Here is a 15836-nt window from a genome sequence, read left to right on the forward strand (position 1 = left end):
TCCTAGCGTGTGACAACTGACATCAGACACGTGTTTCCTATTCCATATGTCTAATTTCACATCCGGATAGATTTATTCGTGTCTGGCCACTATTCATACTAAGAAAGTCAATAGTTTTTACTAGACAAGTACAGAGGTTTCATGTTCAACATGGAGAACCATTTACCTATTTTGCTCAATCAAGAATAACAGTATTAGCTAATATTTCCACAAAAAGATCTTTGGAAAAACTTTTCTTCTCTGCATATGTAGGGAGTGTTTCCTATACACTGAAATATCCCGATTTATCGAAAGACAAAAGTCAAGTCAGAGTTAGACCAGGGAACTTTATTAAAAGCTCCCATCTTGCGGCTGCTTCCTGAAAGAATCAGAGTATCATGTGTTTGCTCTCCCTGTGCGACCTCCCTGAAACATGGGGCTTTAGGCACACTGCAAGACACAGTTAATCAAATCCACATGGGCTTATCTGAAAGAGTACGGATACTATCTCAGAACATAAATTTGATGGAATGCAGAGGAAATATTTTTTTTTTCAGTTTATTTATTTTGAGAGCAAGAGAGAGAACACGCATGCATGTGTGTGAGGGAGGCAGGGGCAGAGAGAGAGGTAGGAAGAGAATCCCAAGAAATCACGACCTGAACCGAAATCAAGAGGTGGAGCCACCCAAGAGCCCCCAGAGGAAATCCTTACTAGATTAAATACAAACTAGAATGGATGTGAACCAGAACTCCTAGTTATGGAGAAAACATGTGATTCCAAAGAGTTATTAATGACCTTCAAAATGAGACCAACTACTGTTATTATAAGAAAAAGGGTGAAAGAGAATACATTAAGTACTTGAAAGAGGAAATTAAGAAAAATAAATCTACGTTAACCCTGGAAGTTTCAGGAACCGTTTATCATCAATGCTTCTCTTGAAAGCAGAATAGTATCCTACCTGTGAGAACGTTGGTGAGACCCCATCTGCTCGGCCGTTGTAAATATAAATAGCACCTCTCAAGCCATCTTCCTGTGGAGCTCCAATTGCAACATCTGTTCAAGGATTTAAATGGCAGAAAAAATGAATTCTTAATAGAAAGAATGCAACTCTGAAGACTTTCATGCTACTTAATTCATATCACATATGAAAGTTCCTTATCAAGAAATGAATACTCACTACACAGAAAACAAACATCACAAGATGCATCCGTCATCATAACAATGTGCAGAATGGTATAAAACAGTCTGTGCATGGAAGAAGAAGAGCAAATGGCTCTGAAAGACACTCTAGTAATGGTTAAGGGCCCAGCCTCTAGAGCCAAACCACCAAAGCATGACCCCCAGCAGGGCCCTCTTCTTAACCTGTGTCTCAGTTCCTTCACAGATAGCCTGGGATCGTGAGAGAACTCACCCTCAGCATAGGACATAACTCATATACAGCGCTTAGAGCAGACCTGAGCACATAATAAATTATCATCTGTGAATATTATAACCATAAGAGTCCTTGTTTTGAGCTATGGGTTTTACTTTATTTGCAAAATGACCTCTAAATTCCTGTTCTAATGAAAGTAATTAAGGTATTTGTTAAGAACATCTGTATCCACCCACCCACGTATAAACATGCAAACTGGATTTCGGAAACTGAATTTGTTCTGTAAAGTAATGACTACATCATCTTTATGACTTTATGGATATTCGTATCAGGTTATGATGCCAAGAGAAAAAATAAAAGAGTTCATCAACTGACATAAGCAAAAGAAAACAAACTAGGAAGGACATGATTGCTTAAGGGCCATAAATATACAACACACAGGAGAAAAATAATTTTCTACAGCTGCAAGAGCATTTCATTAGTTTTACATTTATTTGGGTTTAGTCATAGGTTCATTTACATACAATGTTTTCTTATTACTTTCATAGAAACCCAAAATACAGCAAGTTTGCTTTCATGATAGTCAATACTTCTTAGTTTATCAGATCTGAAAACTTTTTAACAGCTACGGTGGTAATTGCTGACTGCTATTTCAATGAGAATAAATACCTCTTTGATATGATTCTATGCCAAATGTTGTACAATTTCTAATGGCATCTAAAAGTAAATAATAGACATACTTTATATATTGTTTAAACATAATAAGGTTGTGCTCTTTTGACTTGTGCCAGTTATTTTAAATCCTCATGTGCAATTATACCCATTTGTTGATTTATTCAGTGGAAAACTATTGAGCACCTACTGTATTCTGGGCATTTGACAGGAAACCAGCCATACAGGAGAGGGCCATGAAAAGGGACTGTGGTCTAGCAGGGAAGAAGAGAACGTAAAACCAGAATAAAAGCACCACATATGAGAAGGTGGTAGAAATGAGGAAAGGCTTCACATAGAAGAGGACACCCAAGCCGAGATTAAAGTAGTGACAGGTCATAGCCAGGTGAGAAAAAAAAAAAAAAGGGTAAAGGCAATTTAGACAGAGACAATAGCCTGCATCATGACAGGGGACTAAGGGGCAGCATGGGACACAGGAACAATGGCAATGAGTTTGAAATAGCTGGAGCCATACCTGTGCAAACTAAATACTCACAGGTACATAAGGGGAAGGAGTGGGAAGGAAGAGAGAGAAGGAGAGAGGAAGAGGGAGGTAAGGGAAGGAGTGGGGGGAAAGCATCCCATGGCCACTGAAGGCAAGACCTGTCACAGATCTCAGTAGTCAGGGCTGGTTTATACTTCAACTACTATGGCTACATCATTAGTAAACTAGAGTCCTGGATCTTCATTCTCGATGATACGTAAAGCTAACGAGCCTGGGGCTATGAAGCTGTTGACACACAGAAATTCTCGCAATAAGTCACTAGCACTAGTGATGTAAAGCACAAGTCTTGACACGATACAGATGTGCCCTTTCAAATGAAATATAAAAAAGCCCAAATCAATGTCATTTCAAGCAGAAGACTTGTGGACTATATTCAGTTTTTTCCTTTCTTATATATAGATCCAAATTCTTATTTCCTATGATTACATTTGGATCTGTTACAGAACATACTAAATGTTAGCAAACGTTACAGGAATAAGGAAAATACGTATTATTAATAATGTTTTTTTCATGCCTATCCAAGTCAGTTTGGGACACAACATATAGAGCAAAACACTGACAATTTTTAGAACATTTTATTTCATTGTTAGTGCAAACTGTAACAATTATTGGCATAATCAAAATAATTTTAACATCAGCTAACAATGGAAATAAACACAATTTTATTATAATGCAGGCACTGTAGTAGGGGCTTTTCTCATGTAACTCTTAAACTTTATCAAATAAGTACTTTTTGATTCCAACTTGGATGAGGAAAGTGAGGCACAGAGTGTAACTTGCTAAAGGGCACAGAGCTAGGATATGAAGAAGCTGGGATATAAGTGCTGCGGTCTGGCTCCCAGAGCCTGTGTTCACCCATCACCATGCTCTACGGAATCATGAACACTACAGACTATCTCCAGTGTTTTCCTCTCCTGCAAACTCCTGCAGTCAAAAGAACTGCTCAATTAATGATATGATAATATATCAATATTTCAGGGGCACATAAATACACAGGTTATACTTCATTATGGCTCTGCTTAAAAAATATTCAAACATACAGTCTAGAAGTCAATGCTCAAGGTGAAAAAACTTAAGCCAAAATATAAGTGGTTTTTCCATATCAATTTTATGCATGAAATCCAAAATGCTGTCAGTTGTGTCCATCATGTAGGTTTATTCATGTACCTATTCCCTAACTTCCTCACACTCTTGATGAGATTTTTATGCTGGACTCTTGCCAAATTGGTTATCTCCTTAGAAAATGGCCTGCATTGCTTTTCTAAGTACACAGGAAATTCAGCCTGATTTTTCCTATTGAATTAAAAAAAGAAAAAGGACAGGATATATTGAATGCAAAAATAACTTGTCTCCTCTTACAAAGCACCACGAAAGTGTGAATAGTAAGGACTTTAAGCCTGTTTGCATCTATGACTGGATGTGGAAGGAAAAAGAACAGGTGAGATTTTCATCCCCTTTCTACACAATCCCACACACTGCCATGAACAAAAAGTAACTTCACCCATCTACTCCAGAATAATTAAATAAGATAGAAGATGCGGTAAAAGAATAGGGAAACAAAGAAATACAAGACAAGGTTCCTTGCTTTCTCACCTAGGCAGATATGGTAGAGAAGAATTAAAAACCTCAGTGAAGAAGTACAACACGCTGAGCCCACGTGCAAATCAGCACAGTCTTGTTAAGATCGAAAACGTGCAAAATGCTTACTCATTGGCAAAAATAAAAGGCTACCTTGGCCATAAAAAAGAAATTAATCCTGCCATTTGTGGTAACATGTATGAACTCAGGGCATTTTACTCAGTGAAATAAGTCAGAGAAAGACTAACACGGTAGGATCTCGCTTTTACATGTGGAATCTAAAAAAAATCAGACTCACAGAAACAGATCAGATTGGTGGTTGCCAGAGTTGAGGGGTAGGGGGAATTGGGTGAAAAGGTCAAGGTACAAACTTCTAGTTCTAAGATACAGTTCTGCAGATGCAAGGTACAGTGTAATGACTAGAGTGAACGATATTGTATCATCTATTTCAAAGTTGCTAAGAGAGTAGATCTTAAGTTATCACAAGGAAAAAAAAATTAACTGTGAGGGAGTAGATGTTACCTAGACGCAAGGTGGTAATCATTCTGTACTACATCCATATATTAAGTCATTCTGTTGTATACCTTCAACTTACACGATGTATTTCAGTCACATCTTAATAAGACTAAAAAAAAAAAATTAGAACTGATAAAGTAGAAAAAGATAAGCATGCACTGAAGTGAATCAGCATTAATAGAGTCACTAAATGTAAATATGAGGTAAATTATAAGTGAAATTGTAATAGCACAAAAATATACTGAAATATGAGAAATAATCATTTGAATAGAATCCTAAATCATATAATCATATGTGTTTGAATAGAACACATAAAGCCATTACCTTTAGGAGTCAAGAGCCGAAGACTTTAGGACACAAAGTGCTGTCTGAAACCTAGGTTCTCACATGCAGTCTGGAAGACCGCCTCGTACCCCCAAGGTCTCCCCTAGTTCCTCTTCCTAAGTCTTATGGACAGAACACTTTCTGTCCTTCACACGCCACTGGAAAACTGCCTGGGATTCTCCTCACTACAGGAGTAATGTCCATGACCTTTTCACCACTATATCTGATTTTAAGAATTGAGGTTTGTCATTGACATTTTGATGCCACCAAAAAAAAAAAAAAAATCACTTCTCATGTGCACTCACCCATGTTTTATTTTAGTACATTCAAAACAGCAAATGGTTTTCCTCAAATGTCTCAATTAAAACAAGATGTATAAGGAATCATAACTAAGTATCTTACTGAATGATTTTCTTTTTCAAGGAAAGAACTGCATTGTCTCATAATATCTATGAAATGTCAAGGTGCATCAACATGGCTTTATCCATAGATATTTATTAGGTAAATTCCCTAAATTTCACCACTTAAGATTTTTTTTAATGTCTTAATTTTATATTCCATTTGATTTTAAAATTATAGAAAAGGGTGTCACTATTTCTTTTATTTACATTTATTATGGCATATACTCTCCACCTGGCATGGTACATCTGACACAAAGTAAGTGCTCAATAAACATCAGAATTGTTGACTCTTGTGAAATACAGCATAATAAAACCTTATAGAAGTTTTAATGTAAAGCTTACATGTAACCATAACCTTAAAAATATATACTTAATTTCCTTTATTTTTAATAAGATAGTAAAACTCTAGAAATGGTAATATTTGTATACCAAATTATACTCTTACATTTAATAGAGTCCATATATTCAATATGTGATATCTATTCAATGTATATTCAAAGTATTCAAAATATATAGTCAGTAACCCACTAACTTTCTTCTTGAAGACCAACACATTTTATTTTTTTAATGTTTATTTATTATTGACAGAGAGAAAGAGAGCATGACTGGGAGAGGGTCAGAGAGGGAAGGAGACACAGAATCTGAAGCAGGCTGCAGGCTCCAGGCTCTGAGCTGTCAGCACAGGGCCCAATGCAGGGCTCAAACTCACAGACTGCAAGATCATGACCTGAGCCAAAGTCGGACGCTCAACCAACTGAGCCACCCAGGCACCCCAAAGACCAACACATTTTACACAATTAGAGTGAAGCTTTTTGGCGTAAGAGGTATTAAAAAAATTAAGCGAGAACTTATAGTACTCCCTCATCTATTTCCTGTATCCAACTCAGTTTCAACTTATTACCATATACCAATTGCTAATGATTACATTAAGATAGACAATTCTGAGCCCTGAAAATATCAAATACATATTTGCTGAACTCTACAAATTGCACACCCTCCTTTCAAACCCATTCATCATCCTATGCACAATTTTACCAGACTTGGTTACCATTCCGTATTAGACTGAAAAAAGTAAATTTTAAGAGGAAAGGCTGGTAGACACAGGTATTTCTACAGCAGGGCTGATATCCAGGCAATAGGCACAGTTATGACAGAACTATCTAGTGCATTAGGGAGTGGCTTCCATATAAGTTGGTCAATAGCCAATATTACTGGGTCTGCCAGCTGCCCCTCACTACTGCTAAGCGTGCTCTCCTGCCATTCACCAAATCGTCCCACAACGTAGCACCTGAACAAGGGATGCCTGGCACAACGGGGTCTTCTAGAACCCTGCTCCAGCTCTGCAGCCAGCCTCTGTTGGGTCTTGTCAGTGTCTTTACTGTACATAGAGTTAAATAGCCTGGTCTAATGAGTCTGCAATCAACTAAGAATAATTAACCAGTGAGGAGAAGTCAGGTATAACACCAAAAAGAAAATGAGCTTAGCGTAACATTTTGGCTCCATTTTCTATAGAAAAGCTAACAACTTAAAACTCCAATCATATTATCTTCCATGTTCCATTTTAAAAGCAGAAGTCAAGTATCAAATTAGATACTTTTCATTACCTTCAAAGCCATCATTATCAAGGTCTCCAAGATTAACAATAGATTCCCCAAATCTTGCAGCATATTTGTCACTTCCAAGGAGCTCTGTTTCCATTTCGTTCATTACTGCTCCCTAGACAGAAAAGGGGAGAAAAGATGTCATTATAACCCTCTCTGACAACTTTACACATGATTTACTGTTGTAATTGGATATGGATTTTTTCTAATGCTTCAAACAAGTTGGACAAACTACAGACTGAGCTTTAGTACACACATCTCCGTTCCATTCAATAAATATTTATCAAGTATGTCAACACATATAATAGTATGATTAGAGCTCAGAGGACATAAAAATTGTCGAACTCATGATCCCTGGCTTTGAAAATCCAATAAATCATTTTGATAATTCAATTTAGCAAATATTTATTGAGTCCTACTAAAGGCAATGCACTGTGCAAAGAGGAAAGAGGCGAAGGAGGACCAAGCAGTGTGTGTAGGAGACAGTCTCCCCTTCTTGAAGAAGCCCAGTTACATGGAAGGCTTAGCACGAACATGGAAATGACGGAGAAGCACAGACTGCTTTGTATTATCAAGAACAGCATATCTAACTGTAAAAGCAAGGAGAGATTTCATAAGAGATGGTATTCAAGGTGGCTGTTGAAGGATGGACATAATTTTAATACACAGAGAATACAATCAGCAAAACAAATTTCCAAAGAATTTGGCTGTTATGAATGGTATGTAGAACGAAGGAGACAAAAAAAAAAAACCCAAAAAAAACCGAAGTGTTATGGTGTGGAATTTTGAATACTGAGGGAAATTTACTTCCATTTAGGGAACAGGAAGCCACTGAAGGCTTCTGAGTTGAGGAGTTGGCACAACGGAAGCTAGCCTTGAGCCTTATCCTAGTGGCAATGAAACATGGGTTGGTCAACTGCTATCTCTTAAGTTGGAAGATGAGGTATTACAAGGAGACATTCAGGGGCACCTGGGTGGCTCAGTCGGCTAAGCCTCTGACTTGAGGTCAGCTCAGGTCATGATCTCACAGTTCGTGAGTGTGAGCCCCTCATCAGGCTCTGTGATGACAGCTCAGGGCCTGGAGCCTGCTTCGGATTCTGTGTTTCTCTCTCTCTCTCTCTCTGCCCCTCCTCTGCTTGTGCTCTCTCAAAAATAAATTAAAAGAAAAAAAAAAAAAACAAGGAGACATTCAATAATGTTGCAATATTGAGCCACTGCAGTAACAACTGCCAGACCTCTTTCTAAACTCTGATTATGTCACTCCTTTGTAGTAAGAAAAAAAAAATCCATGCACTCATCATAGATCTTTTCCTCTTCTTAAATAAGTCTCTTCATCATCCCCTAATCACACAGGTTCTTTTCCTTCTGATTACAAAATACCCTTCCACTTTTATTTTCCAACCAAACAACTCCTAAACTTAAATTCTTTACTCTCATGTTTGTGTCTTTTCTAGACTTGAGGTCTTAGAGGTCAGAACTAAGATTTTTTCTCAGCTATTTCCATAGGTTTTGTTACATTTCAGATATTTGCTCAGTGTTTTTTTTTTTCTTTTAATGAATCATCTCTGCAGACAAAAATCACTGGCACCGAGGGGCGCCTGGGTGGCGCAGTCGGTTAAGCGTCCGACTTCAGCCAGGTCATGATCTCGCGGTCCGTGAGTTCGAGCCCCGCGTCGGGCCCTGGGCTGATGGCTCAGAGCCTGGAGCCTGTTTCCGATTCTGTGTCTCCCTCTCTCTCTGCCCCTCCCCCGTTCATGCTCTGTCTCTCTCTGTCCCCAAAAAAATAAATAAACGTTGAAAAAAAATTAAAAAAAAAAAAATCACTGGCACCAAAAACAGAAATTATTTTATCAGGGAATAAGGGATGAAAAAGCTGGACTCCAAGGGAAATCCTAATTTAAAGAGAAGGGAGAATGGGCTCCAGAGAGGACGAGAAGGTATAGACCTAAAACAATAGAATGGCACTGAAGTTCCACGAAGAGGGTTTCAAGAAGTAGTGATCACTCTTCAAGTATTCTCCAGTCAGAAAATGGTGACCTCTGGCGACCTCTAAGAATTATTTTCGTAGAAGCAGGTGGAAGCAAGATTCACTCAAGTATCATTCTTCCTTCAGTTCATTCAGAAACAATTACTGAGCACCTATTTCTTCAGTCCTCTTTCAAACCCTAAAAACACAGCAGTAGAAAAACACTTCCAGGAGAAGATCAGACAGTACCAAACCAAACTAATATATTGCCAGGCAGTGGTTAGTGCCATTTTAGAGAGGTAACAAATAGGAAGTAAGAAGGGAACAAAGAAAGAATAATCTAGGTCAGAAGGGTTAAAAACTGCAATCAGTTATGAAATTACCCCATGTTCAATGTGGTGCCTCCAGGTAGGAATGAGAGAAGAACAAGAGGGTAGCCTAACGGGTACAGCTCCTTCCTTGCCCTTTAAATCAAAGGAACACACTTTTATTTGTTTTTCCTATTAGGATTGCTTAAGACTTCAATGAGGAAAAAAAGATCACATACTGCCTTATTTTAGGTGTATAGGATTACTTTTTAAGCTGTTTTCAAAAAGTTTAGTTTATAAAGAGAAGTATGCATGATGAGGATGTAGCTAGTATAAGATGACCATTTATGAATAGGGGAATGTGAAATATCTGTGCAAAAAAAACCTAATGCTTGATATCACTGTTAAGGAGATATGCATGATCACTTTGTCGATGATATGCCTTGACTATTAAATTTAAGTGGAAACACAGTCTAGGGAATCCCAATTAACAATTTTGCTGCTCTGTATTCGGAACTTTGAAAATCTTTTAACTGTATAAGACTATTCACTCTCAAATAATAAAGTGTTTAGGCCAGTGCTTAATATAGGACCTTATCAAATGCTCTAAAACCATTGATTAAGACTACAAATACTTTCTTGAAACAGATTTTACTTTGTTGAATCCTAACTAAAATTGCTGTGCCTTAAGAAATTAGTCACTTTTCTCACAATTCCGTTCTTTCTCTTAAATCAAAGGAACAGACCAAGAAGACTCCATCAAGGCCCTATCAATTCTTTGTTTTTATTTAATGCCAAGAAGACAGACTGGCAAGATAAGGTCAACAGAACTCTTTAAATTGAATTGTGAAGTGGTTAGTTTCTATTCCACAACATCTCCCATAATTTATAACTCAACCAGAAGCAGTAATTACTTGTACACCTACTGTATCTACTTTGGAATGAACTATGCCCATTTTTTAAAATGTGTGTTTATTTTTAAGAGAGAGACAGGGAAAGAAGGACAGAGCATAAGCGGGGGAGGGGCAGAGAGAGAGGGGGAGACACAGAATCCAAAGCAGGTTCTGGGATCTGAGCTGTCAGCACAGAGCCCAATGTGAGGCTCAAACCCACCAACTGTGAGATCATGACCTGAGCCCAAGTTGGATGTTTAACTGACTGAATCACCCAGGTGCTCTTTATATTCTTCAATTTTTTTTTTTAATATTTCTGAGACAGACAGACAGACACAGAGTGTGAGCAGGGAAGGGGCAGAGAGAGAGGGAGACACAGAATCTGAAGCAGACTCCAGGCTCTGAGCTGTCAGCACAGAGCCCAACATGGGGCTTGAACCCACCAACAGTGAGATCATGACCTCAGCCGAAGCCAGACACTTAACCGACTGAGCCACCCGGGTGCCTCCCTTATATTCTTATATCAAGAATATCATCTACATAAATTGTGTAAATTAACATTTTATCCAAACACATCTTGTTTCCTATTCTTTTCAAATAAATAAATTAAAAACATTTTCTACTTTATCTTCTACTTCTGATAATATTTGTAAGCAAAGACATTCACTACAGAACCAATAATAAATCTACATTTTGAGGGATAGATAAAAATCATTCTTTCAAATGAGATTTGCATTATAATAAAACTAAAAGAAACTTTACTTGAAATTCAAAATGTCAGTAGAAAAACACCAGAACAACTAATCTCCTACTTCTGGAATGTCAAAATGGGACAGCTTCCCATCCACCAGAATGTTCCATTTCATTTTTAGAGCATTAGTACAATAGCAGAGTTTCTCCTTTCATCGGTAAAATAAGCCTGAGAATCTATAGCCTCAGAAGCCTGAACTAACTTCAGTTTGTATCATAATATCATAGATGGCCTGCAGCTGGTGAGTGATTGGACTTACTGAGCCAGAGTTGATATACACAAACACTCTGCCTTCCTCCCTGATGATGCTCTGCATGGGAGCTCCCACGAGGAGGTCTGAGAAGCCGTCTGCGTTGAGGTCCACGGCACAGACAGAAGCTCCAAAATAGGAGCCAAGCTGCCCAAAACAAACCAGATCCCGTCACTGAGAAAAGCAGCAGGGTGATTCACGAAAGCCCTCGGTGATACCAAAGGTGGAGACATTACCTTTTTACCTTTCATTTCATGTAAGATGTTTAGTTCTCTGGCCCCGATGCTGAATATGTATGCCTGCAATTAGGAACAGAGTTAGAAAAACTGAGACTGCTATCACGTTAAAAAAAAAAAAAATCCTCAGGTGATCAAAACATCAACGTTCACAACTTGTAACTGCCCAAAGAGTTAAAAAAAAAAAAAAAATCCTTTTGGGTGTAATTCAAAAGCTTTAGGGAACCACATTCACATTAATATGCCTTCCTTGAACTATCTTCTCAGGGACTATGGTCTTGATCCCTTAGAGCACAAAGTGCTGTTTGCCTCACTTTCCAAAGTAAGGCTCAGAAAAGTTTAGTGATGTCCACACTACAGTGGAACAAAAACCCAGAACCAGAAAGAACATCTGATTCTTTCTGGTCTTACACAAAACATACAGCTCGCTCAATATCCCTTCACCTAGAAACGTGGTAACCAGTAAATCATATTCCCTAGACATCTTGAGATCTTTTTCTTTTTCCAAAAACAATTTACTCACAAGAAAGAAAAGTCTCTGGGGCACCCAAGTGGCTCAGTGGGTTAAGCGTCGACTTTGGCTCAAATCATGATCTCACTGTTCATGAGTTTGAGCCCCACATCAGGCTGCATCGGGCACTGTGCTGACAACTCAGAGTCTGGAGCCTACTTTGGATTCTGTGTCTCCCTCTCTCTTCCCCTCCCCTGCTCACACTCTGTCTCTCTCAAAAATGAATAAATGTTAAAAAAAAATTTTAAAGAAAGAAAAGCCTCAATTTGACTTTCAGAATTTTCCTTTAAGCTTTTCTGTTAAATTTAATCTAAAAGCCATACAATTTTCACCATGAAAGGCAGTGCACAGCTCATCACTTTTAGTTTTCATTCCTTAGAATTTTTGCAGTTTCTCATTTAGTATCTCATTCTCTCATGCAGTTTCCTTGAAGTTTTGTCAAGAATTAATGTAAAAATGTAATTCTTACTTTACCAATCTGTTCATGTTGAGGGGCTCCTCCAACTACTTCGGTAGTATGCGGACTCCGAAAATGACCAGCTCCAACGGAGTAGCCTTCAAAGAAAGTGGACAACAAACATGGGAATCATTATTTGCAATGGGTAAAATATATCATAAATCCATTCACAGAATCAAATGAGACTGAATTCCAAAGACTACACTAAACGGTTTTAAGAATATTTAGCATAGCAATATTCAAAACTGTTCATTTATCATATGCTTTAAGCAGTTATTAGTCTGTGTTATGAAGCTAGGCACATGGCTTTCATTTCCAAGTCCTAGAAATTAAAGAGAGCACTTTTACATCTGGTCTGTTGGTCTCTATGTAGTACCAGAATATGCTAGCTTCTAGTATTACAAGTGAAATATTTTAGAGATCTAAAATTTAACATGTTACACTTTAAGCAAAAACTCCCTAAACTTCAACTCTTTCACCATGGAATCTTCCTACAGTGATAAAACCGTATGAGGACACAAATGGTAAGATATTTTATTATAAGACAAAAGGCATAATGCTAAGTTATATTTCTTATAATACTTCAAGATATACTTCAACCACAAACAATTAAATGCTGAATTGTAAGCAAATTCCCTCTGTTTGAAAAAGAATTCTTACTGTATGAATGGGAAAAAATAACACCGCTTTTTCTTATTGTAATTATTTCTGAGTATAGATTGCTTACATTTGAAGCACATATGATTAACAAACCTGTATTTTCTAAAAAGCTATGGGAAAAGCATCCCTTTTTACTGTAACAGGAATCAATGCTGAGAAATCTTGGGTTTCTGTAGAAATACAGACTATAAAGTGTCCTACTACACAGGATGAGGCGGCAATGGAGGGGGAGGAAAAGGAGAGGAAGGAGAAAGACAAGAATAAACTCTGGGAAATATTTTCTAAGAACATATGAGGCTAAGGTCAATGAGCTGTTTTTAGATCCGTATGCTTCATAATGTTACTCATTGTGTAGAATGCTGTCGATAGCCCCACTGACTTTCAGCTGGTCCTTTAAGAAACTACACTTACTCATACATGATTCAATGAATTCGTGTCGAATGCCTATAAAAGTTCCTTGGTGGGCGCCTGGGTAGCTCAGTTGGTTGAGTTTCTGACTCTTGATTTTGGCTCAGGTCATGATCTCATGGTTTGTGAGTTTGAGCTCCACATTGCTGTCAGCACAGAGCCCATGGAACCTGCTTGGGATTCTCGCTCTTCTTCTCTCTCGCTGTCCCTCCCCCACATGTTCATTCTCTCTCTCTCTCTCTTTCTCTCTCTAAAATAAATAAACTTAAAAACAAAAGTTCCTTGGATACGGTAAGCACTCAATAGATGCAACCTTTACGATAACATGTTTACTGCATCAAGATACAAGCTTGTAAGAGTAAACTAAACCAGTTCTCTAGTCTAACAAGTAAATATTAATATTTAACATATATAATTACAATAAGTTGAAGTTTCATCGATTATATCCTTAAAGTGACAGTTTATGAACTCTTTAATTGCTATTGGCCATTTTGATCTTTTGAAGAGACTAGTAATCATAAGTAAGAGAAATAGTATCTATAAGACCTAGAGGACTGGAGTTTGTCCATTTTTACAGTACCTAAGTAACTTCCAAATTTTACTTCATTATCTTTGTCTAAAAAAGCCTTGTACTTATTTGTAGTTATATTGTAGACAAAAAGAGAGCCAGTCCAATAAGATGATCCTGGGGCTCCCATCACAATTAAATCCTGTAAGAAAAAAACAATTTATCATCATTTCAAAGTTTAATCCACTCAAAACCTCCTCCAAATATACATTTTAAGTAGTGACAAGAATACATTTTGATAATACATTTCTAAAATCTGAGCATTTTATGAATTTAAAAACATATCAGAAAAAAAAGCCAGAGAAGCTAGCTAATGAATTTTCACCTACAAGCACAATCTCATAGAAGAAACTCTCCCTTCACACTCATCAGTGAACCTTAAAATTGAAGAAAGAATCATGGAATACTAGAGAAAGCTTTTGGGAGACAGGTAATGTGGTTTCTAATCAAGTGAATCGCATCTGGATAATTCATTAGTGCTTATTATGGAGATAATCACGTGTTGCTAAAAAGTAAAAAGTGGATTTAATTTATTCCTATTTGCTAAGAGTCAATGACTAGTTTCCTTAACAACGTTAGCTTAGAAAAAAAACAAATTCAATGGAATTTTGGGGCATATTTGACGATAAATACAAATTTAGGAAAAGGAAACAAAAGTAAAGTCAGAATGAACAGATATATTTGGTGAAATATGAAAACTTATAGCGATCAAACCTATTTAACATATTTCTAAATTTCCTAAATGATCCTGATCTTATAAAAAGGTCAATTTAAGTATAAAGTGGTTTTTTTAGGTAGTATTTATGAAAATTGTTAACTCAAGGCTTGATAGTCTGACCGCATAGATCCAGAAAACATTCAGAAATTCCTAATGGGTTTTGAAGGTAAAATGGGAGATTTGGAAGTTGAATACAACTGTGATCTTTTCTCTAACACTCCTGCTTGGAGTGTTAGAGAAAAACAGAGTTTGGGAATACGTCTAATTTAAAAGGATATTAAATTCTTCAATCTCTCAATTCTCATAATTTTAATGAAAGATGTGGATTCATATGTTTTTCCTCTCAACTAGTAATTAAAAACATATTTGAATATTTTAAATGTATAAGTTAAGGCAAATAACAATAGCTTCCTTTTATTTTTATTAAATTTTTGATGCAACGCATATTCTTTAGTGTAGACTTTTAGTTGGTCTTGCGTGACACAGCCATCTTAAGTATTAACCGGTTTTCAAAATATGTTGAATGTTGAGTGTTGAAAATTAAGCTGTAATATACTCAAATTTAAGAAAACTATTATTTAGGTGTTATACAATTTTTACCATAAAGCGTAACACCTGTAAACCAGAAGTCTGAATCTTAAGAATTAAAATTCTGTATTTTAGGAGCTATTACCTCAGTGTAAAAACTAGATATTCCAGCTTGACATGATGCAAAATTTTCTCCAAATTTTCTCACATAATCTAAAATGAAGTAAAAAAACAACAAAAAACAATTCAGGATTTCATTGAAAAAGACAAAATTTGCATAATTTTGTTTATCTTATAAATCCTTACTAACATACATTTTAGAGTCTATATTTTATAGTAACCCATTTTTAAGATAGTAGCTTTGATAAAATTTAGATAAAAAATCTCTTCCAGGGGCACCTGGGTGGCGCAGTCGGTTAAGCATCCGACTTCAGCCAGGTCACGATCTCGCGGTCCGGGAGTTCGAGCCCCGCGTCGGGCTCTGGGCTGATGGCTCAGAGCCTGGAGCCTGTTTCCGATTCTGTGTCTCCCTCTCTCTCTGCCCCTCCCCCGTTCATGCTCTGTCTCTCTCTGTCCCAAAAATAAATAAACGTT

The 15836-nt window shown here is 37.1% G+C and overlaps 1 protein-coding gene across 2 annotated transcripts in view; it reads right to left on the minus strand.

Moving 5' to 3' along the window:
* The window catches only part of ITGA4 (integrin subunit alpha 4), a 94048-nt gene that overhangs the window by 56162 nt on the left and 22050 nt on the right, over positions 1-15836 (minus strand). For both annotated transcript variants that reach the window (XM_047084266.1, XM_047084267.1), the window contains exons 5-11: positions 15388-15455; positions 14009-14138; positions 12373-12458; positions 11393-11455; positions 11166-11303; positions 6992-7103; positions 939-1033 (exon numbers count right to left, since the gene is read on the minus strand). In XM_047084266.1, the coding sequence (XP_046940222.1) occupies positions 939-1033; positions 6992-7103; positions 11166-11303; positions 11393-11455; positions 12373-12458; positions 14009-14138; positions 15388-15455 (692 nt within the window). The remainder of the gene's footprint in view (positions 1-938; positions 1034-6991; positions 7104-11165; positions 11304-11392; positions 11456-12372; positions 12459-14008; positions 14139-15387; positions 15456-15836) is intronic.

The sequence above is a fragment of the Lynx rufus genome, unplaced genomic scaffold (assembly GCF_022079265.1).
Source record: "Lynx rufus isolate CCGP_SWC_20201006 ecotype Redwood Valley unplaced genomic scaffold, mLynRuf1.p SCAF_2, whole genome shotgun sequence".
Taxonomy (NCBI): domain Eukaryota; kingdom Metazoa; phylum Chordata; class Mammalia; order Carnivora; family Felidae; genus Lynx; species Lynx rufus.